This window comes from Lactuca virosa, chromosome 4, assembly GCF_052849685.1.
Source record: "Lactuca virosa cultivar CGN04683 chromosome 4, Lactuca_virosa_CGN04683_v6, whole genome shotgun sequence".
Taxonomy (NCBI): Eukaryota; Viridiplantae; Streptophyta; class Magnoliopsida; order Asterales; family Asteraceae; genus Lactuca; species Lactuca virosa.
In genome coordinates this window covers 133,714,000-133,739,041 of record NC_136429.1, presented here as the reverse complement: position 1 = coordinate 133,739,041, position 25,042 = coordinate 133,714,000, and the positions used below count along the sequence as shown (strand labels likewise).

Here is a 25,042-nt window from a genome sequence, read left to right as displayed (position 1 = left end):
TGATCTAAGGTCAAACACAATGACGCCATTCTAAATCTTTTGAGATCTTGAAGAGTATCGTCTATGGAGGCTTAATGGAGGTGATTGCAAGTTTAATTGGTGCGGTTATAAAAGGTGTGGTTCCATACTCACACTAGTTAATCATGTTAACCACATAAACAAATGCTTTCTGTAATAGTGCAGCTAACTTTTACAAAAAGAAAAAAAAAACAAAAAAAAGCTATTTCTCCAGCTAACTAGCTAGCTAACCAACAGACTAATTTTCCTTTATCTTCGCTTTTGGCTCCTTCGCCCTTGGTCTATGGAAATGAATGTATATGAAGGGAGGATTTTAAAAAAGATTTATTGAAATGCGAGTTTGAGTAACTCTTTAAAAACCTAGCTTATAAACTAGTTTGTAAGATTTTTTTTTGACATTGCGAAAATAACAATTAAAAATAAAAAGTCGAATTGTGACGTGTCAAAAAGAACCTTCGTATGTCATCTTTGTCCTACTAGTTTTTAGCAAGCCTTTCACAATAATATTCGTTAAAAATGAACAAAAATAATAAAGTTTATCAATATTGGTAAAACTCAGTCGAAGTTTAAAGTTCCAAATAATCGAACATGCATCTTCATATGATTTGATAATCCAAAATAATACCTCCAATGTATGGAACCAATACTATGTAAATGAGAATCAACAATAATTAGTAAAAATATTGATATTAAGACAACATCACCAAGATTTTTTTAGAAAGCCCAAAGCATGAAGACCATGGGCAGAGTAAATTAATCATCAAGAGATTCAAAAATCATATATGATATTTACGGTCCAAAGAAAATGGAGAAATACAAGCGTTTAAGGCCTGATTTTGATGGAATTGAATTTTAAGTGAAAAATGGTCTTAAATCCCTGTGACTGCCTATAACGCGAATTGGAAGGTCGTGATGATGTCGTGCCGATGAGATTGTGGAATGTGGATCACACGAGGAAGCCGCACAGTATATCTATCTGGAGGAGTCTTTGTGTTCAGTTCAGCGAAATTGGGCGCTTGATTGAAATCGTGTGGCTGTCTTATCGCAGAAGAAATGTAGTATTAACTATATAGAAAAAGATGTGAAATAAACACCATTTTTGAACACTTGTGAGATCGATGTAGAAAGTTTGAAGTATGTGATTTTGAGCACCTTATAATAGTACATTAATAAAGGAAGGTGGCATATGGATATATACATAAAAAATTTTGAATGATGTTCTTCATTGCTATGTTAATAGTCAAAATAGTGTTGGTTATCGTACAATTTGGAGTCTGCTTTACAAATACTTAGGTTTCATGGTGGTTTCTACTGTACAAAATTATGTATATGTTATTAAATACAATGCAAAATTCTGGGTCATAATGAGCAGATCAGGCCAGATGCAAGTTGAATGAAGACGTCCTCACGACATGGAATTGTGAGGCCACCCATTGGATGATCATAACCAAATTCTTCCTCTGATTGACGTAGCAGATCTTGGAATGAAGGCTGGTCTAATAACGATAAAGGAACAACAAATCGTCTTTTTTCTTGATCACCAACATAAACTGCAAAATGTCCTTTGGGGATGATGTCTACCGATGATGATGATGAGCGGATTCCATTGGAGAATGATCGACAGAGAACTTTTTTGGCCTGAATGATTCGAGGCATACGAATGGCCATTTTTATATGAAGGCTACGGTCTCTTTCTTCTGAAAGGATTTCTTTTATGTGAAAGATGTTGTGATGGATTTTGGTAGGAGTTGTGCTTCATATCAGCCCAATTGTATCCATTTTATAGGTCTATGAAGATTTCAATGAAGATCAAATAATAGTAGGAATTTCAAAGAAGAGATGGTGACACATTCTACCAAAAAGAAAAATCACATGGTTTTGTCTTCTAACTTGTTATTGGCCCCAACGAATTATATATGTACAATGAAGTATGCCACAAAATTTCAGTAATGCTGAGTGGCCAAGCTTGAGCTACACTATGGGCCCATGTACAAGTAAGTGAGTCTTATGGACACACATCATTATTTCTCACATGGCCATGTTTGTAAAAAATATCAGAAGGTTAGGCATCTTTTTTTCAAGTGCAACAAGTCCACAATTTCAGGTCCTGAAATCAACAAAACATCCAAAAAAAAATCAATGCTCATATCTAATCTGATATATGAATTAAACACATAGTATGCACTTAAATATTTTGCTTTTCCCTCCTGAAGAAAATCAGATATATATCTTCTGAAGGTTGTTCTGTTATCAATGATCGATACAAAAGGATCCGCTATTTGACTTTAACTGATAGCCGATTGGCTGTTTGCTTTTCCGTAACTCTGATATCAACTAATTAAGTGACCCATTGTTTTTTTATATTATTCATTTATTGATTACAAGCAGTAACTTGTGATGTTGAAAACTTGATATATATAGGTCCATGTATTGTGGGGTCTTTCTAACTATTTTGGTAGGTTGTCAGTGATTGCCATGTTGCTTGAGTAATTAAGATTTGTAGCGGAATAAATCTCTTGGGAAGAAAGTAGGATGTGATGATGTTTAGGATGTTCCAAGAGGGGTCTCTGTTGGAATTCTTTTGTGATTATAATATTTGAAACTCAATGCCTTGCCTTTTTCCTTAGTTTTCATGATATCTATACAAGAGTTGTAGCTAGACTTTATATTGAAACCTTCCTAATTAGTAATATGGTCATGATCTAATACAAATATGCCTAATAGTTTGCCATCAGAAGAAGCTAAGTACCATGGTATTCGCAATATGAGTTCTTTTCTTTAAACTTCCGAGCTTCCTCAAGAAAGACATTAGCATGCCCTTTACAAAGTCGTTCCCTTGAGTTAATACACTAACATGTGAGATCCTACCATGAATTTTTATCTAACTATTGATCATTGGTCATCGGCCGATTTCTCTTCACCAATCAGTCCCTATCATAACAGGTTAGAGGAAAAGAACAATAACTGATAGCTCTTGGGTAGGTGGTGTTATAGAAACAACTGATCCAGGCCTTAAGGCTATAATATATGGAGAAAGATGTGGCATACACACTTTTTTTGAACAGATTGAAAATACAAGCTAAAGAACAAAAGTAAGTACGTGGTTCTGGTGGGCTTAGAGGACATTGATAAAGAAAGCCCTAATGGCATAGACATAAACACCATAAGTTGAACTATGCTCGTCATTAATGTATTAATGCTGAAACTAAATTTTGTTATCATACAATTAATTTGGAAACCACATTACTCCCTCTGATTTACAAGTAATTAATCATCATGGTGATTTTGACTGTACAAAACTGTTAGCAAACACGATGCATGCCAAGCTCTTCATCATAACGAGCTAAGGCGGCAGGCAACATCAATGAACACTTCCTCACGGCACGGAATTGTGAGGCCGCCCATTGGATGATCAAATCCAAATTCTTCCTCTGCTTGATGTAGCAAGTCTTGGAACGAAGGCTGGTTTAATAATGATAAAGGAACAACAAATCGTCTTTTCTCTTGATTACCAACATAAACTGCAAAATGTCCTTTAGGGATGATTTCTGTAGATGACCATGGACGGCTTCCGTTGGACAATGTGTTGAATGTGAAGCCACAATTGTTGAATGTGAAGCCACAATTGTTGAATGTGAAGTTTTTTCAAAGGTTGGCTGAAGACCCGGTTGTGTTTTTTGACTACTTCTGATTTCCATCTCTATATAAGAGATTCATCTGTATTTGTAAAACTTGTATCTAGAGTAACACAGAAAGAGTGCAGATTAGCACCAAGAAATATAAATTCCTAGTTACCAGTAGACGTAGGTCAGAGAAGGACCGAACCACGTTAAATCCCTCGTGTTCATCCTTGTGTTCTTGTTTTTCGTGAGCTGTGTGTGTGTTTAGAGCCGTGTGTTAAGTGTCTCGATCCTAACACAATGATCGACCAAGAACTTTCTTTGCTTGAATGATCCGAGGCATACGAATAGCCATGTATATATGAAGGGTAAGGTCACTTAATTTGTTTTGGTAAAGAAATGCAATATGAAAGGATTTCGTTTTTGTGGCAGGTGTTGTGGAGAGTTGTGCTTGATATCTGCACAATTGGATGCATTATATAGGTGTAAGAAGATTTCAATAAGATTGGGTAATAGTAGGAATTTTAGCGAAGAGATTGTGACACATTCTAGCAAAATGCAAGATCACATGGTTTTGTCTTCCAATTTGTTATTGGACCCAAAGGATTAGACGTTGAATGAAGTATGCCACATATTTTCTGCAATGTAAGCGGAAAAGAGTGAGCAAAACTATGGCCCATATGTATATTTTCACATGGCTATGTTTCATTAAAAATCGTAATATTTTGCATCTTTATAATTAATTTATTTTTTGAAGTATAACCATTCCACCATTTTAGGTGGTGAAGTGGTTAACACTATCAAAAATGAAAAGGGATCAAATCTAATTAGGAATATTAATAAACCACCTACTAATATGCTTTTGAAGAAAATGTTCCACTCTAACTAAATGGGAATCGAGAGTGTTATTGGATGTATTTATGGGGAATTTGGCCATTCAAGAAGAAAATGTTGTTTCTTTCATCTAACCTGAAAAAGGAAGAGTTGTTTGAATGTGGTTTATTTTTATATTTTTTATTTCTTGTAGATGCTGAACAGAAAGAAAATGTTAATCTTAATTTGGTAGCTTAGGTTAAAAATCTTGTTATCTCTCAAAACTCCATGTAACTATTATAGCTGGCATATTTGTTAGCCAATTTCGGTATGTATATCTATGTACTTATACATACCCGGCCCATTAATGTTGACATACGGCTTATGTATGTTTTACAAGTATATATTCTTTTTCTTTAATGAGAATTGGGACAGGTTTTTCCTGATTATCTCACTTCAGCCTCCAATCCATATCTTCTCCTTTTCTTCTTGTTAGTCTTCATTCTCGGTACAACCATAGTCACCACCTTCTCTTCTCACCGATGTCTTGAACTTTTTGAGACCGACCGCATCATGTTTAGCGTCGTTGATCATCTCTTGACCATCCCGACAGAACCCCACAGAGCAATGAAAAAAATTGACTCTCTTATCAAGTTTTAGATTTATGCTGAAAGACGGGAAAAGTCTTCATATTGAGACCGTGAACGTTTTGATATTGAAAAATCCCAAAATTTTGATTTTCTCTTTCTCAATATACCAACTTGCACTTTAGTCGATCGATGTTGACTTTGGTACCTTTTGACGAAGGACGTTCTAATTGATATCCCAATTTGGTTTCCCTCTCGACTCTTTTATTATGAGGTTATTATATCATAGTTATTAATTTTTTGGCTTTCAAACCAACTGTGTGGGCAAGAAGTATCCAACCTTCGATTTGCATAGCTATAAGTTCGAAATTTCAATGGTTTTTGAAACGATTTATAATATCCAAATAAAAACTCTTTGAGATTGTTATTATTATTATTTTTTAAGATTCTATTTACGGTGTGGTTGAATTAAAGTTTTTGTCCCATTTTTTTTCTTTTATTTTTAACTTTGTGACTTCCCTAATTGATAAAGTTGCTAGAAATTTTCGGTGTTTGTCAATAAAATTATAAAAATGTTAGAATTAATATTGTCATTTTAGCAAATAACCTTATATTTTAATACAAGTATACCTTTTAACCGATTGATGTGGATTCAAATAAGATTATTTACCATTTCATTCGTTGATGTTGTTATGTTGTGAATCTTTCTTTCGTTCTTAACTTTTGATGTTTATGTGGTGTGAATCGATTTTTTGTTATCTTGTTGTATCTCAAATTGTTCTTTTGAGAACTACAATAGCTTGCCAAGGAAGATGCTTATAGGATAACACAAGAGCCCTTCATCATCTATAATTACCGGTTTGGAAAACTTTGTGTTTAGAAACTTTTGCTCTTAAATTGCCCTTCCTTTTTAATTCATAAAGACACAATAAATGTGCTTGATTATGTCATGATTAATTCAATTTGGTTACCATCATATGTTAAACATATGTAAATGGTGTTTAATTTAAGTAATTGAATATATTGGTGATTAAATTAGTTACATTTATATATTGTTGTTTGAAAAAAATATTAATTTATACATCTATTATGTTGACAATTTGATATTTATCATCATTCTCAATTATACAGGTAAAATCATCATCTACTTATATCCAGACAGTTGAATAAGTTAATAAGACAGTTGAATAAGTTAATAAAATAGACATTCTTAATGTATATGACACTTTATCCACACTCGTTTGTGAGAGTTCAAACCCTAAAAATGGCATATGCATTTTGGATTGTGTCTTTTTTTTCTTGTATTTTCTTTTATTATAAAGTTGTCTTGCTCTTTTATTAAAAAAAAATTATAAATGTGTTGGGTCTGTCATAAGGTACAAACATAGGGGCTTTTTTTTCTTATCTTGCTGTAGGCATGGAATACCAATAGACCGACCCTGCTGGCTATAAGATTTAACAACCTTGTGTTAATCTTTCATCATTGATATAATGTAGATCTAATATTAATTTATCATGATATTTACTAATACTAATCACACACTAATTACTTCATAATTATTATTCCAGTTTCAATAATTCAAGACTAATCATGATGTACTTTATGGAGTACGTAATGACAATTTGCATCATGATCATATAGCAATAGCCCTCGATTAAAACATGTTAATATGCCCTAATAACATGTTAATTTCTATCTTTGAGTAATTACCCTATGATAATTTGAAACTTGTAAATAAGTGCTTAAGTAGGGTTCATGTGAACTTTCATGATTTTGAAATTGATCCATACAAATGAAAATGATTGGGGTGTTACCTTGTTTTTTCCTTTAATAATCATAATCCCTTTGATTTGATCTTAAATTTGGATTAAGAGCATTCACCTAGTTTTCTCAGCAAGAGCACACATACATGACTTTAGGAAGTGTTTTTTTTTTAATTAAACGATCTAAAACCGGGCAGCAATAAGGTTAATTAGGTAGTTAAATGAGGTCAGCGTGGTACACATAGCATATGAACATGTACGTAAGCCTTGGAATTTTGAAATAACCTCTAAAGTTAGTACCTTGGAATTTTGAAATAACCCATAACTTATGAATGAATTGTCTTTTAACTTTGCAAACTCATAATTTGCTCATTGTTTTACCAATTAAGTTGATTCATTTTTCATTGTTTAGTATTATACGTCCTCTTTCAATTTCAACCTTGTTTGTTCCTTAACACCTTCGTTTGATTAGCCTCCCATTGCTCCAAATTTAATACTTTCATTATTTCAAGTAAATTTTAATTTTTCACAATTCTTCTCATTTTACCCTCATTTCCATGAAACTCATTTCTAATAAATTATACGACTTATAATAATAACATATATAAAGGTAATAACAATCATACTTTCTTATTTTTGTCGCTTTTGACCAAATTACACTTTTTGTAGTATTACACATATATAAGACTAGAATTTTCATTCCATTTCATATTAACCATTTATGACACAACTAGAACATAACCTTTTTTTTGGTGCGGTAGGGTTTTTTTTGGTGCGGTGGTAGCCTAAAACTTTTTGGTGTGATAGGGTTTTTTTTGGTGCCGTTGTAGCTAAACCGTACTAGTAAACGAATTTTGCATCGATACACCAACCAACCACACCATTTAAAGCATTTATCGTTGTCGTTCCTATAACCGCAATAAAAAGCATTAAAAGCGTATTTATTGGTGCATTAGATCAATATCACACCATTTTATCATAGAAACCGCACCAAAAAATCATGTAATCATCCCTCTAAAAGTTTCATTCAAAACTTTCATTTCGCGCTAGTTCCCTCCGTATGTATAGATAGCATTCCCAAATCTTCCCTCTTAATTCTAATATTTCATTCAAGCTTAGGCAGACAAGCTCTAGTCACCACGACCATTCGTTTACCAACATTTGAAGCACCATCACTACCACCCTCATCACTATATTCTGTCTGGTTCATGTTGTAAGTTAGTTGTTTTTTTTTATATCTGTGTACTAAATTAAGTCTTACACTTTGGTTAAATGTAAGATGGGAAGCGTGTTAGCATTTTTCGAGTTATAACCCAACAATATTGTTAATGATCCAGAAGTCGGGGAACCAAATGAAATCCTTTATTATGTCTATCTTTTCGTTACTAGTTTTTTGTGGTTCAAAATTTTATCATATGAACTAATGTTTTGGAGGTGAAAATGATGGATCCAGTGTAGGAGCATATTCAAAGCCAAAAGAGTCACCGGCTAGTAATGATGTCCTTTCTCAATTGGGTGGTAAAAGTAAAACACCCATAAAACATGAAACATATTCGAGTAGCCACCTCTCCTGCATTGATCTAAGGTCAAACACAATGACGCCATTCTAAATCTTTTGAGATCTTGAAGAGTATCGTCTATGGAGGCTTAATGGAGGTGATTGCAAGTTTAATTGGTGCGGTTATAAAAGGTGTGGTTCCATACTCACACTAGTTAATCATGTTAACCACATAAACAAATGCTTTCTGTAATAGTGCAGCTAACTTTTACAAAAAGAAAAAAAAAACAAAAAAAAGCTATTTCTCCAGCTAACTAGCTAGCTAACCAACAGACTAATTTTCCTTTATCTTCGCTTTTGGCTCCTTCGCCCTTGGTCTATGGAAATGAATGTATATGAAGGGAGGATTTTAAAAAAGATTTATTGAAATGCGAGTTTGAGTAACTCTTTAAAAACCTAGCTTATAAACTAGTTTGTAAGATTTTTTTTTGACATTGCGAAAATAACAATTAAAAATAAAAAGTCGAATTGTGACGTGTCAAAAAGAACCTTCGTATGTCATCTTTGTCCTACTAGTTTTTAGCAAGCCTTTCACAATAATATTCGTTAAAAATGAACAAAAATAATAAAGTTTATCAATATTGGTAAAACTCAGTCGAAGTTTAAAGTTCCAAATAATCGAACATGCATCTTCATATGATTTGATAATCCAAAATAATACCTCCAATGTATGGAACCAATACTATGTAAATGAGAATCAACAATAATTAGTAAAAATATTGATATTAAGACAACATCACCAAGATTTTTTTAGAAAGCCCAAAGCATGAAGACCATGGGCAGAGTAAATTAATCATCAAGAGATTCAAAAATCATATATGATATTTACGGTCCAAAGAAAATGGAGAAATACAAGCGTTTAAGGCCTGATTTTGATGGAATTGAATTTTAAGTGAAAAATGGTCTTAAATCCCTGTGACTGCCTATAACGCGAATTGGAAGGTCGTGATGATGTCGTGCCGATGAGATTGTGGAATGTGGATCACACGAGGAAGCCGCACAGTATATCTATCTGGAGGAGTCTTTGTGTTCAGTTCAGCGAAATTGGGCGCTTGATTGAAATCGTGTGGCTGTCTTATCGCAGAAGAAATGTAGTATTAACTATATAGAAAAAGATGTGAAATAAACACCATTTTTGAACACTTGTGAGATCGATGTAGAAAGTTTGAAGTATGTGATTTTGAGCACCTTATAATAGTACATTAATAAAGGAAGGTGGCATATGGATATATACATAAAAAATTTTGAATGATGTTCTTCATTGCTATGTTAATAGTCAAAATAGTGTTGGTTATCGTACAATTTGGAGTCTGCTTTACAAATACTTAGGTTTCATGGTGGTTTCTACTGTACAAAATTATGTATATGTTATTAAATACAATGCAAAATTCTGGGTCATAATGAGCAGATCAGGCCAGATGCAAGTTGAATGAAGACGTCCTCACGACATGGAATTGTGAGGCCACCCATTGGATGATCATAACCAAATTCTTCCTCTGATTGACGTAGCAGATCTTGGAATGAAGGCTGGTCTAATAACGATAAAGGAACAACAAATCGTCTTTTTTCTTGATCACCAACATAAACTGCAAAATGTCCTTTGGGGATGATGTCTACCGATGATGATGATGAGCGGATTCCATTGGAGAATGATGGACAGAGAACTTTTTTGGCCTGAATGATTCGAGGCATACGAATGGCCATTTTTATATGAAGGCTACGGTCTCTTTCTTCTGAAAGGATTTCTTTTATGTGAAAGATGTTGTGATGGATTTTGGTAGGAGTTGTGCTTCATATCAGCCCAATTGTATCCATTTTATAGGTCTATGAAGATTTCAATGAAGATCAAATAATAGTAGGAATTTCAAAGAAGAGATGGTGACACATTCTACCAAAAAGAAAAATCACATGGTTTTGTCTTCTAACTTGTTATTGGCCCCAACGAATTATATATGTACAATGAAGTATGCCACAAAATTTCAGTAATGCTGAGTGGCCAAGCTTGAGCTACACTATGGGCCCATGTACAAGTAAGTGAGTCTTATGGACACACATCATTATTTCTCACATGGCCATGTTTGTAAAAAATATCAGAAGGTTAGGCATCTTTTTTTCAAGTGCAACAAGTCCACAATTTCAGGTCCTGAAATCAACAAAACATCCAAAAAAAAATCAATGCTCATATCTAATCTGATATATGAATTAAACACATAGTATGCACTTAAATATTTTGCTTTTCCCTCCTGAAGAAAATCAGATATATATCTTCTGAAGGTTGTTCTGTTATCAATGATCGATACAAAAGGATCCGCTATTTGACTTTAACTGATAGCCGATTGGCTGTTTGCTTTTCCGTAACTCTGATATCAACTAATTAAGTGACCCATTGTTTTTTTATATTATTCATTTATTGATTACAAGCAGTAACTTGTGATGTTGAAAACTTGATATATATAGGTCCATGTATTGTGGGGTCTTTCTAACTATTTTGGTAGGTTGTCAGTGATTGCCATGTTGCTTGAGTAATTAAGATTTGTAGCGGAATAAATCTCTTGGGAAGAAAGTAGGATGTGATGATGTTTAGGATGTTCCAAGAGGGGTCTCTGTTGGAATTCTTTTGTGATTATAATATTTGAAACTCAATGCCTTGCCTTTTTCCTTAGTTTTCATGATATCTATACAAGAGTTGTAGCTAGACTTTATATTGAAACCTTCCTAATTAGTAATATGGTCATGATCTAATACAAATATGCCTAATAGTTTGCCATCAGAAGAAGCTAAGTACCATGGTATTCGCAATATGAGTTCTTTTCTTTAAACTTCCGAGCTTCCTCAAGAAAGACATTAGCATGCCCTTTACAAAGTCGTTCCCTTGAGTTAATACACTAACATGTGAGATCCTACCATGAATTTTTATCTAACTATTGATCATTGGTCATCGGCCGATTTCTCTTCACCAATCAGTCCCTATCATAACAGGTTAGAGGAAAAGAACAATAACTGATAGCTCTTGGGTAGGTGGTGTTATAGAAACAACTGATCCAGGCCTTAAGGCTATAATATATGGAGAAAGATGTGGCATACACACTTTTTTTGAACAGATTGAAAATACAAGCTAAAGAACAAAAGTAAGTACGTGGTTCTGGTGGGCTTAGAGGACATTGATAAAGAAAGCCCTAATGGCATAGACATAAACACCATAAGTTGAACTATGCTCGTCATTAATGTATTAATGCTGAAACTAAATTTTGTTATCATACAATTAATTTGGAAACCACATTACTCCCTCTGATTTACAAGTAATTAATCATCATGGTGATTTTGACTGTACAAAACTGTTAGCAAACACGATGCATGCCAAGCTCTTCATCATAACGAGCTAAGGCGGCAGGCAACATCAATGAACACTTCCTCACGGCACGGAATTGTGAGGCCGCCCATTGGATGATCAAATCCAAATTCTTCCTCTGCTTGATGTAGCAAGTCTTGGAACGAAGGCTGGTTTAATAATGATAAAGGAACAACAAATCGTCTTTTCTCTTGATTACCAACATAAACTGCAAAATGTCCTTTAGGGATGATTTCTGTAGATGACCATGGACGGCTTCCGTTGGACAATGTGTTGAATGTGAAGCCACAATTGTTGAATGTGAAGCCACAATTGTTGAATGTGAAGTTTTTTCAAAGGTTGGCTGAAGACCCGGTTGTGTTTTTTGACTACTTCTGATTTCCATCTCTATATAAGAGATTCATCTGTATTTGTAAAACTTGTATCTAGAGTAACACAGAAAGAGTGCAGATTAGCACCAAGAAATATAAATTCCTAGTTACCGGTAGACGTAGGTCAGAGAAAGACCGAACCACGTTAAATCCCTCGTGTTCATCCTTGTGTTCTTGTTTTTCGTGAGCTGTGTGTGTGTTTAGAGCCGTGTGTTAAGTGTCTCGATCCTAACACAATGATCGACCAAGAACTTTCTTTGCTTGAATGATCCGAGGCATACGAATAGCCATGTATATATGAAGGGTAAGGTCACTTAATTTGTTTTGGTAAAGAAATGCAATATGAAAGGATTTCGTTTTTGTGGCAGGTGTTGTGGAGAGTTGTGCTTGATATCTGCACAATTGGATGCATTATATAGGTGTAAGAAGATTTCAATAAGATTGGGTAATAGTAGGAATTTTAGCGAAGAGATTGTGACACATTCTAGCAAAATGCAAGATCACATGGTTTTGTCTTCCAATTTGTTATTGGACCCAAAGGATTAGACGTTGAATGAAGTATGCCACATATTTTCTGCAATGTAAGCGGAAAAGAGTGAGCAAAACTATGGCCCATATGTATATTTTCACATGGCTATGTTTCATTAAAAATCGTAATATTTTGCATCTTTATAATTAATTTATTTTTTGAAGTATAACCATTCCACCATTTTAGGTGGTGAAGTGGTTAACACTATCAAAAATGAAAAGGGATCAAATCTAATTAGGAATATTAATAAACCACCTACTAATATGCTTTTGAAGAAAATGTTCCACTCTAACTAAATGGGAATCGACAGTGTTATTGGATGTATTTATGGGGAATTTGGCCATTCAAGAAGAAAATGTTGTTTCTTTCATCTAACCTGAAAAAGGAAGAGATGTTTGAATGTGGTTTATTTTTATATTTTTTATTTCTTGTAGATGCTGAACAGAAAGAAAATGTTAATCTTAATTTGGTAGCTTAGGTTAAAAATCTTGTTATCTCTCAAAACTCCATGTAACTATTATAGCTGGCATATTTGTTAGCCAATTTCGGTATGTATATCTATGTACTTATACATACCCGGCCCATTAATGTTGACATACGGCTTATGTATGTTTTACAAGTATATATTCTTTTTCTTTAATGAGAATTGGGACAGGTTTTTCCTGATTATCTCACTTCAGCCTCCAATCCATATCTTCTCCTTTTCTTCTTGTTAGTCTTCATTCTCGGTACAACCATAGTCACCACCTTCTCTTCTCACCGATGTCTTGAACTTTTTGAGACCGACCGCATCATGTTTAGCGTCGTTGATCATCTCTTGACCATCCCGACTGAACCCCACAGAGCAATGAAAAAAATTGACTCTCTTCTCAAGTTTTAGATTTATGCTGAAAGACGGGAAAAGTCTTCATATTGAGACCGTGAACGTTTTGATATTGAAAAATCCCAAAATTTTGATTTTCTCTTTCTCAATATACCAACTTGCACTTTAGTCGATCGATGTTGACTTTGGTACCTTTTGACGAAGGACGTTCTAATTGATATCCCAATTTGGTTTCCCTCTCGACTCTTTTATTATGAGGTTATTATATCATAGTTATTAATTTTTTGGCTTTCAAACCAACTGTGTGGGCAAGAAGTATCCAACCTTCGATTTGCATAGCTATAAGTTCGAAATTTCAATGGTTTTTGAAACGATTTATAATATCCAAATAAAAACTCTTTGAGATTGTTATTATTATTATTTTTTTAAGATTCTATTTACGGTGTGGTTGAATTAAAGTTTTTGTCCCATTTTTTTTCTTTTATTTTTAACTTTGTGACTTCCCTAATTGATAAAGTTGCTAGAAATTTTCGGTGTTTGTCAATAAAATTATAAAAATGTTAGAATTAATATTGTCATTTTAGCAAATAACCTTATATTTTAATACAAGTATACCTTTTAACCGATTGATGTGGATTCAAATAAGATTATTTACCATTTCATTCGTTGATGTTGTTATGTTGTGAATCTTTCTTTCGTTCTTAACTTTTGATGTTTATGTGGTGTGAATCGATTTTTTGTTATCTTGTTGTATCTCAAATTGTTCTTTTGAAAACTACAATAGCTTGCCAAGGAAGATGCTTATAGGATAACACAAGAGCCCTTCATCATCTATAATTACCGGTTTGGAAAACTTTGTGTTTAGAAACTTTTGCTCTTAAATTGCCCTTCCTTTTTAATTCATAAAGACACAATAAATGTGCTTGATTATGTCATGATTAATTCAATTTGGTTACCATCATATGTTAAACATATGTAAATGGTGTTTAATTTAAGTAATTGAATATATTGGTGATTAAATTAGTTACATTTATATATTGTTGTTTGAAAAAAATATTAATTTATACATCTATTATGTTGACAATTTGATATTTATCATCATTCTCAATTATACAGGTAAAATCATCATCTACTTATATCCAGACAGTTGAATAAGTTAATAAGACAGTTGAATAAGTTAATAAAATAGACATTCTTAATGTATATGACACTTTATCCACACTCGTTTGTGAGAGTTCAAACCCTAAAAATGGCATATGCATTTTGGATTGTGTCTTTTTTTTTCTTGTATTTTCTTTTATTATAAAGTTGTCGTGCTCTTTTATTAAAAAAAATTATAAATGTGTTGGGTCTGTCATAAGGTACAAACATAGGGGCTTTTTTTTCTTATCTTGCTGTAGGCATGGAATACCAATAGACCGACCCTGCTGGCTATAAGATTTAACATCCTTGTGTTAATCTTTCATCATTGATATAATGTAGATCCAATATTAATTTATCATGATATTTACTAATACTAATCACACACTAATTACTTCATAATTATTATTCCAGTTTCAATAATTCAAGACTAATCATGATGTACTTTATGGAGTACGTAATGACAATTTGCATCATGATCATATAGCAATAGCCCTCGATTAAAACATGTTAATATGCCCTAATAACATGTTAATTTCTATCTTTGAGTAATTACCCTATGATAATTTGAAACTTGTAAATAAGTGCTTAAGTAGGGTTCATGTGAACTTTCATGATTTTGAAATTGATCCATACAAATGAAAATGATTGGGGTGTTACCTTGTTTTTTCCTTTAATAATCATAATCCCTTTGATTTGATCTTAAATTTGGATTAAGAGCATTCACCTAGTTTTCTCAGCAAGAGCACACATACATGACTTTAGGAAGTGTTTTTTTTTTAATTAAACGATCTGAAACCAGGCAGCAATAAGGTTAATTAGGTAGTTAAATGAGGTCAGCGTGGTACACATAGCATATGAACATGTACGTAAGCCTTGGAATTTTGAAATAACCTCTAAAGTTAGTACCTTGGAATTTTGAAATAACCCATAACTTATGAATGAATTGTCTTTTAACTTTGCAAACTCATAATTTGCTCATTGTTTTACCAATTAAGTTGATTCATTTTTCATTGTTTAGTATTATACGTCCTCTTTCAATTTCAACCTTGTTTGTTCCTTAACACCTTCGTTTGGTTAGCCTCCCATTGCTCCAAATTTAATACTTTCATTATTTCAAGTAAATTTTAATTTTTCACAATTCTTCTCATTTTACCCTCATTTCCATGAAACTCATTTCTAATAAATTATATTACTTATAATAACATATATAAAGGTAATAACAATCATACTTTCTTATTTTTGTCGCTTTTGACCAAATTACACTTTTTGTAGTATTACACATATATAAGACTAGAATTTTCATTCCATTTCATATCAACCATTTATGACACCACTAGAACATAACCTATTTTTTGGTGTGGTAGGGTTTTTTTTGGTGCGGTGGTAGCCTAAAACTTTTTGGTGTGATAGGGTTTTTTTGGTTCCGTTGTAGCTAAACCGTACTAGTAAAAGAATTTTGCATCAGTACACCAACCAACCACACCATTTAAAGCATTTATCGTTGTCGTTCCTATAACCGCAATAAAAAGCATTAAAAGCGTATTTATTGGTGCATTAGCTCAATACCGCACCATTTTATCATAGAAACCGCACCAAAAAATCATGTAATCATCCCTCTAAAAGTTTCATTCAAAAATTTCATTTCGCGCTAGTGCCCTCCGTATATATAGATAGCATTCCCAAATCTTCCCTCTTCATTCTAATATTTCATTCAAGCTTAGGCAGACAAGCTCTAGTCACCACGACCATTCGTTTACCAACATTTGAAGCACCATCACTACCACCCTCATCACTATATTCTGTCTGGTTCATGTTGTAAGTTAGTTGTTTTTTTATATCTGTGTACTGATTTAAGTCTTACACTTTGGTTAAATGTAAGAAGGGAAGCGTTTTAGCATCTTTCGAGTTATAACCCGACAATATTGTTAATGATCCAAAAGTCAGGGAACCAAATGAAATCCTATATTCTGTCTATCTTTTCGTTACTAGTTTTTTGTGGTTGAAAATCTTATAATATGAACTAATGTTGTGGAGGTGAAAATGATGGATCGAGTGTAGGAGCATATTCAAAGCGAAAAGACTCATCGGCTTTTAATGATGTCCTTTCTCATTTGGGTGGTAAAAGTAAAGCACCCATAAAACATGAACCATATTCGAGTAGCCACCTCTCCTTCATTGATCTAAGGTCAAACACAATGACGCCATTCTAAATCTTTTGAGATCTTGAAGAGTATCGTCTATGGAGGCTTAATGGAGGTGATTGCAAGTTTAATTGGTGCGGTTATAAAAGGTGTGGTTCCATACTCACACTAGTTAATCATGTTAACCACATAAACAAATGCTTTCTGTAATAGTGCAGCTAACTTTTACAAAAAGAAAAAAAAAACAAAAAAAAGCTATTTCTCCAGCTAACTAGCTAGCTAACCAACAGACTAATTTTCCTTTATCTTCGCTTTTGGCTCCTTCGCCCTTGGTCTATGGAAATGAATGTATATGAAGGGAGGATTTTAAAAAAGATTTATTGAAATGCGAGTTTGAGTAACTCTTTAAAAACCTAGCTTATAAACTAGTTTGTAAGATTTTTTTTTGACATTGCGAAAATAACAATTAAAAATAAAAAGTCGAATTGTGACGTGTCAAAAAGAACCTTCGTATGTCATCTTTGTCCTACTAGTTTTTAGCAAGCCTTTCACAATAATATTCGTTAAAAATGAACAAAAATAATAAAGTTTATCAATATTGGTAAAACTCAGTCGAAGTTTAAAGTTCCAAATAATCGAACATGCATCTTCATATGATTTGATAATCCAAAATAATACCTCCAATGTATGGAACCAATACTATGTAAATGAGAATCAACAATAATTAGTAAAAATATTGATATTAAGACAACATCACCAAGATTTTTTTAGAAAGCCCAAAGCATGAAGACCATGGGCAGAGTAAATTAATCATCAAGAGATTCAAAAATCATATATGATATTTACGGTCCAAAGAAAATGGAGAAATACAAGCGTTTAAGGCCTGATTTTGATGGAATTGAATTTTAAGTGAAAAATGGTCTTAAATCCCTGTGACTGCCTATAACGCGAATTGGAAGGTCGTGATGATGTCGTGCCGATGAGATTGTGGAATGTGGATCACACGAGGAAGCCGCACAGTATATCTATCTGGAGGAGTCTTTGTGTTCAGTTCAGCGAAATTGGGCGCTTGATTGAAATCGTGTGGCTGTCTTATCGCAGAAGAAATGTAGTATTAACTATATAGAAAAAGATGTGAAATAAACACCATTTTTGAACACTTGTGAGATCGATGTAGAAAGTTTGAAGTATGTGATTTTGAGCACCTTATAATAGTACATTAATAAAGGAAGGTGGCATATGGATATATACATAAAAAATTTTGAATGATGTTCTTCATTGCTATGTTAATAGTCAAAATAGTGTTGGTTATCGTACAATTTGGAGTCTGCTTTACAAATACTTAGGTTTCATGGTGGTTTCTACTGTACAAAATTATGTATATGTTATTAAATACAATGCAAAATTCTGGGTCATAATGAGCAGATCAGGCCAGATGCAAGTTGAATGAAGACATCCTCACGACATGGAATTGTGAGGCCACCCATTGGATGATCATAACCAAATTCTTCCTCTGATTGACGTAGCAGATCTTGGAATGAAGGCTGGTCTAATAACGATAAAGGAACAACAAATCGTCTTTTTTCTTGATCACCAACATAAACTGCAAAATGTCCTTTGGGGATGATGTCTACCGATGATGATGATGAGCGGATTCCATTGGAGAATGATCGACAGAGAACTTTTTTGGCCTGAATGATTCGAGGCATACGAATGGCCATTTTTATATGAAGGCTACGGTCTCTTTCTTCTGAAAGGATTTCTTTTATGTGAAAGATGTTGTGATGGATTTTGGTAGGAGTTGTGCTTCATATCAGCCCAATTGTATCCATTTTATAGGTCTATGAAGATTTCAATGAAGATCAAATAATAGTAGGAATTTCAAAGAAGAGATGGTGACACATTCTACCAAAAAGAAAAATCACATGGTTTTGTCTTCTAACTTGTTATTGGCCCCAACGAATTATATATGTACAATGAAGTATGCCACAAAATTTCAGTAATGCTGAGTGGCCAAGCTTGAGCTACACTATGGGCCCATGTACAAGTGAGTCTTATGGACACACATCATTATTTCTCACATGGCCATGTTTGTAAAAAATATCAGAAGGTTAGGCATCTTTTTTTCAAGTGCAACAAGTCCACAATTTCAGGTCCTGAAATCAACAAAACATCCAAAAAAAATCAATGCTCATATCTAATCTGATATATGAATTAAACACATAGTATGCACTTAAATATTTTGCTTTTCCCTCCTGAAGAAAATCAGATATATATCTTCTGAAGGTTGTTCTGTTATCAATGATCGATACAAAAGGATCCGCTATTTGACTTTAACTGATAGCCGATTGGCTGTTTGCTTTTCCGTAACTCTGATATCAACTAATTAAGTGACCCATTGTTTTTTTATATTATTCATTTATTGATTACAAGCAGTAACTTGTGATGTTGAAAACTTGATATATATAGGTCCATGTATTGTGGGGTCTTTCTAACTATTTTGGTAGGTTGTCAGTGACTGCCATGTTGCTTGAGTAATTAAGATTTGTAGCGGAATAAATCTCTTGGGAAGAAAGTAGGATGTGATGATGTTTAGGATGTTCCAAGAGGGGTCTCTGTTGGAATTCTTTTGTGATTATAATATTTGAAACTCAATGCCTTGCCTTTTTCCTTAGTTTTCATGATATCTATACAAGAGTTGTAGCTAGACTTTATATTGAAACCTTCCTAATTAGTAATATGGTCATGATCTAATACAAATATGCCTAATAGTTTGCCATCAGAAGAAGCTAAGTACCATGGTATTCGCAATATGAGTTCTTTTCTTTAAACTTCCGAGCTTCCTCAAGAAAGACATTAGCATGCCCTTTACAAAGTCGTTCCCTTGAGTTAATACACTAACATGTGAGATCCTACCATGAATTTTTATCTAACTATTGATCATTGGTCATCGGCCGATTTCTCTTCACCAATCAGTCCCTATCATAACAGGTTAGAGGAAAAGAACAATAACTGATAGCTCTTGGGTAGGTGGTGTTATAGAAACAACTGATCCAGGCCTTAAGGCTATAATATATGGAGAAAGATGTGGCATACACACTTTTTTTGAACAGATTGAAAATACAAGCTAAAGAACAAAAGTAAGTACGTGGTTCTGGTGGGCTTAGAGGACATTGATAAAGAAAGCCCTAATGGCATAGACATAAACACCATAAGTTGAACTATGCTCGTCATTAATGTATTAATGCTGAAACTAAATTTTGTTATCATACAATTAATTTGGAAACCACATTACTCCCTCTGATTTACAAGTAATTAATCATCATGGTGATTTTGACTGTACAAAACTGTTAGCAAACACGATGCATGCCAAGCTCTTCATCATAACGAGCTAAGGCGGCAGGCAACATCAATGAACACTTCCTCACGACACGGAATTGTGAGGCCGCCCATTGGATGATCAAATCCAAATTCTTCCTCTGCTTGATGTAGCAAGTCTTGGAACGAAGGCTGGTTTAATAATGATAAAGGAACAACAAATCGTCTTTTCTCTTGATTACCAACATAAACTGCAAAATGTCCTTTAGGGATGATTTCTGTAGATGACCATGGACGGCTTCCGTTGGACAATGTGTTGAATGTGAAGCCACAATTGTTGAATGTGAAGCCACAATTGTTGAATGTGAAGTTTTTTCAAAGGTTGGCTGAAGACCCGGTTGTGTTTTTTGACTACTTCTGATTTCCATCTCTATATAAGAGATTCATCTGTATTTGTAAAACTTGTATCTAGAGTAACACAGAAAGAGTGCAGATTAGCACCAAGAAATATAAATTCCTAGTTACCGGTGGACGTAGGTCAGAGAAGGACCGAACCACGTTAAATCCCTCGTGTTCATCCTTGTGTTCTTGTTTTTCGTGAGCTGTGTGTGTGTTTAGAGTCGTGTGTTAAGTGTCTCGATCCTAACAAGTGGTATCAGAGCCTTGGTTTAGCTCCAGAGGGTGATTTTCTGTTTTTTGGTCGAAATTTTTTTTCGTCAAAAAAGATTTTGGTGTATACCGTTGGAAAGGTCTCGTTCCGAAGATTCCGAAAATATTTTTTTCTGAATTTTTTGACCACCGGAAGACGTCCAAATCGCCGGTCAAAGGTTTGTCGGAATAGTGACTGGAAAACAGTTCGCCGGAGAAGACGACACTGTAGCACCAGACACTGTAGCAGTCCGCCGGAGAAGAGGACACTGTAGCAGGAACTGTAGCACGACGCCAGCAGTGACGTCAGCAGACACTGTAGCAGGCACTGTAGCAACACTGTAGCAGATTTGAAAATTTGCAATTTGGCCCCTGAATTTCCAGAAAATTGCAAGATAGGTCATTGTTCTTTCAGAAAATGGCAGAAAGCAGTAAGCTTCAGATTGAGAAGTTTGATGGGAAAGATTTTGGTTGGTGGAAGATGCAAATTGAAGATTTGCTCGTACAGAAAGACTTGGACGCAGTTTTAGGTGAAAAACCGGAGGCGATGACACAGGCAAACTGGGAGACTTTGGATAAGAAGGCCAAGGCATTTATTAGACTGACGTTGTCAAAGGATGTTGCCTTCAATATTTTGAAGGAGACCTCGGCAAAGGGAATCATGGAGGCATTGTCTAATATGTACGAGAAGCCGTCGGCAGCAAATAAAGTCTTCCTGATTCGGGAACTAGTCAACACGAGGATGAGGGAAGGAAGTTCAGTTACAGTACACATCAACAATTTGAACTCGATTTTATCCAAACTTGGGTCAGTGGGAATAAAATTTGAGGACGAAGTTCAAGCTTTACTACTGTTATCATCATTACCTGACAGTTGGTCCGGAACAGTTACAGCCGTTACTAGTTCCGCAGGATCGAAAGAGCTCACTTTTGAGGGAATTCGGGATTTAATTCTAGGCGAAGACGTCAGACGAAGAAATTCCGGGGAATCATCAAGTGAACAATTGAATGCGGTCAGAGGTAGAAGAAATAACAGAGGTAGTGGGAGCGGGAATAGGAGAAGGAGTCAGTCAAGGACTCGAAATGATGTGACTTGTTGGAACTGTAAAGAGGTTGGATATTTCAGGAATCAATGTCCAAAAGACAAGAAAGAAGTTAACGTTGCAGTAGACCATTCAGATGATGATGTTTTGATCTGTAGTGTGGAGAGCAATGTGGATTCCTGGGTTATGGATTCGGGTGCTTCATTTCACGCTACCCACATCCGTGAAGCACTGCGAAATCTGAAAGAAGGGGATTTTGGTAAGGTAAGACTGGCGAACGATGAGGTTCTTGATGTGACAAGCATAGGTGACTTAGATCTGAAGACTCCAGTCGGTCCATGGACTTTGAAGGATGTCCGGGTAATTCCAAGTCTGAAGAAACAGTTGATTTCTGTTGGGCAGTTGGATGAACAGGGACACGAGGATAAGTTCAGGAATGGGCAGTGTAAGGTTGTCAAAGGAAATCTTGTGATAGCTCGTGGACATAAGAGGGGTTCATTATATATGGTCAGTTTACCGTCTGAGGGAGTAACCGTCCCAGTTCATAAGAAAAACAAAATCCGGTTCATAGAGTCTCGTGGACAGAAGAAGGTTTGCTTTGCAGATGGCAAACCCAGAGTCACAGGTCAGATTCAGGTTGAACGTGTTTGGAACGGTTCAGAAAAACCAGTCAAGGGCATTCATAGCAGTGGGAGCATGGGCTTTGTTTCAGCTAGAATACCCAGAACACAGTGGGTTAAGAGAACCAGTATTCCATCTGTAAAAGTCTCTCCAGATTATCTGTTTCACATGGAGAGTGTCGTTTGTTCTCAGGATGTTCCAGGATCGGGCAGTTCATTTCAGTGGGAGCCGGTGGAGACAGAGAACAGGTAAATTGAAGAGAAGGTCGGGTAACTAGGAAGGAGTTAAGATCAAATTTTTTTAAAATACAGATGCACAGTTGAAGCACAGGTGAAGATTGTTCCGTGGCTTCAAGTGGGAGATTGTTGAATGTGAAGCCACAATTGTTGAATGTGAAGTTTTTTCAAAGGTTGGCTGAAGACCCGGTTGTGTTTTTTGACTACTTCTGATTTCCATCTCTATATAAGAGATTCATCTGTATTTGTAAAACTTGTATCTAGAGTAACACAGAAAGAGTGCAGATTAGCACCAAGAAATATAAATTCCTAGTTACCGGTAGACGTAGGTCAGAGAAGGACCGAACCACGTTAAATCCCTCGTGTTCATCCTTGTGTTCTTGTTTTTCGTGAGCTGTGTGTGTGTTTAGAGCCGTGTGTTAAGTGTCTCGATCCTAACACAATGATCGACCAAGAACTTTCTTTGCTTGAATGATCCGAGGCATACGAATAGCCATGTATATATGAAGGGTAAGGTCACTTAATTTGTTTTGGTAAAGAAATGCAATATGAAAGGATTTCGTTTTTGTGGCAGGTGTTGTGGAGAGTTGTGCTTGATATCTGCACAATTGGATGCATTATATAGGTGTAAGAAGATTTCAATAAGATTGGGTAATAGTAGGAATTTTAGCGAAGAGATTGTGACACATTCTAGCAAAATGCAAGATCACATGGTTTTGTCTTCCAATTTGTTATTGGACCCAAAGGATTAGACGTTGAATGAAGTATGCCACATATTTTCTGCAATGTAAGCGGAAAAGAGTGAGCAAAACTATGGCCCATATGTATATTTTCACATGGCTATGTTTCATTAAAAATCGTAATATTTTGCATCTTTATAATTAATTTATTTTTTGAAGTATAACCATTCCACCATTTTAGGTGGTGAAGTGGTTAACACTATCAAAAATGAAAAGGGATCAAATCTAATTAGGAATATTAATAAACCACCTACTAATATGCTTTTGAAGAAAATGTTCCACTCTAACTAAATGGGAATCGAGAGTGTTATTGGATGTATTTATGGGGAATTTGGCCATTCAAGAAGAAAATGTTGTTTCTTTCATCTAACCTGAAAAAGGAAGAGTTGTTTGAATGTGGTTTATTTTTATATTTTTTATTTCTTGTAGATGCTGAACAGAAAGAAAATGTTAATCTTAATTTGGTAGCTTAGGTTAAAAATCTTGTTATCTCTCAAAACTCCATGTAACTATTATAGCTGGCATATTTGTTAGCCAATTTCGGTATGTATATCTATGTACTTATACATACCCGGCCCATTAATGTTGACATACGGCTTATGTATGTTTTACAAGTATATATTCTTTTTCTTTAATGAGAATTGGGACAGGTTTTTCCTGATTATCTCACTTCAGCCTCCAATCCATATCTTCTCCTTTTCTTCTTGTTAGTCTTCATTCTCGGTACAACCATAGTCACCACCTTCTCTTCTCACCGATGTCTTGAACTTTTTGAGACCGACCGCATCATGTTTAGCGTCGTTGATCATCTCTTGACCATCCCGACTAAACCCCACAGAGCAATGAAAAAAATTGACTCTCTTCTCAAGTTTTAGATTTATGCTGAAAGACGGGAAAAGTCTTCATATTGAGACCGTGAACGTTTTGATATTGAAAAATCCCAAAATTTTGATTTTCTCTTTCTCAATATACCAACTTGCACTTTAGTCGATCGATGTTGACTTTGGTACCTTTTGACGAAGGACGTTCTAATTGATATCCCAATTTGGTTTCCCTCTCGACTCTTTTATTATGAGGTTATTATATCATAGTTATTAATTTTTTGGCTTTCAAACCAACTGTGTGGGCAAGAAGTATCCAACCTTCGATTTGCATAGCTATAAGTTCGAAATTTCAATGGTTTTTGAAACGATTTATAATATCCAAATAAAAACTCTTTGAGATTGTTATTATTATTATTTTTTTAAGATTCTATTTACGGTGTGGTTGAATTAAAGTTTTTGTCCCATTTTTTTTCTTTTATTTTTAACTTTGTGACTTCCCTAATTGATAAAGTTGCTAGAAATTTTCGGTGTTTGTCAATAAAATTATAAAAATGTTAGAATTAATATTGTCATTTTAGCAAATAACCTTATATTTTAATACAAGTATACCTTTTAACCGATTGATGTGGATTCAAATAAGATTATTTACCATTTCATTCGTTGATGTTGTTATGTTGTGAATCTTTCTTTCGTTCTTAACTTTTGATGTTTATGTGGTGTGAATCGATTTTTTGTTATCTTGTTGTATCTCAAATTGTTCTTTTGAAAACTACAATAGCTTGCCAAGGAAGATGCTTATAGGATGACACAAGAGCCCTTCATCATCTATAATTACCGGTTTGGAAAACTTTGTGTTTAGAAACTTTTGCTCTTAAATTGCCTTTCCTTTTTAATTCA

General features: G+C 34.5%; 5 protein-coding genes across 5 annotated transcripts; all 5 read right to left on the bottom strand.

Annotated features, from left to right (window-relative positions):
• Nucleotides 1-1,186: 1,186 nt before the first annotated feature.
• LOC145107432 (auxin-induced protein 15A-like) lies at nt 1,187-1,764 on the bottom strand. The gene has a single exon (XM_079044330.1). It carries the CDS (start codon nt 1,684-1,686, stop codon nt 1,378-1,380), a length of 309 nt encoding a protein of 102 aa, XP_078900456.1. The 5' UTR covers nt 1,687-1,764; the 3' UTR covers nt 1,187-1,377.
• Nucleotides 1,765-3,244: 1,480 nt separating this feature from the next.
• Nucleotides 3,245-3,657, bottom strand: LOC145105061 (auxin-induced protein X15-like; the record flags this gene model as incomplete). Its single annotated transcript, XM_079042195.1, has 1 exon — nt 3,245-3,657. A coding segment is annotated over one exon (306 nt), but the record flags the coding sequence as incomplete, so codon positions are not given.
• Nucleotides 3,658-9,564: 5,907 nt separating this feature from the next.
• LOC145107434 (auxin-induced protein 15A-like) lies at nt 9,565-10,130 on the bottom strand. The gene has a single exon (XM_079044331.1). The coding sequence runs from the start codon at nt 10,062-10,064 to the stop codon at nt 9,756-9,758; it is 309 nt and encodes a 102-aa protein (XP_078900457.1). The 5' UTR covers nt 10,065-10,130; the 3' UTR covers nt 9,565-9,755.
• A 7,808-nt stretch (nt 10,131-17,938) lies between these two features.
• Nucleotides 17,939-18,515, bottom strand: LOC145107431 (auxin-induced protein 15A-like). Its single transcript, XM_079044329.1, has one exon. It carries the CDS (start codon nt 18,435-18,437, stop codon nt 18,129-18,131), a length of 309 nt encoding a protein of 102 aa, XP_078900455.1. The 5' UTR covers nt 18,438-18,515; the 3' UTR covers nt 17,939-18,128.
• Nucleotides 18,516-19,997: 1,482 nt separating this feature from the next.
• LOC145105060 (uncharacterized) lies at nt 19,998-21,086 on the bottom strand. The gene is made up of 2 exons (XM_079042194.1): nt 20,888-21,086; nt 19,998-20,405 (listed from the first exon to the last, which is right to left on the bottom strand). The coding sequence occupies exons 1-2, from the start codon at nt 21,084-21,086 to the stop codon at nt 20,098-20,100; spliced, it is 507 nt and encodes a 168-aa protein (XP_078898320.1). The 3' UTR covers nt 19,998-20,097.
• Between the last annotated feature and the right edge of the window lie 3,956 nt (nt 21,087-25,042).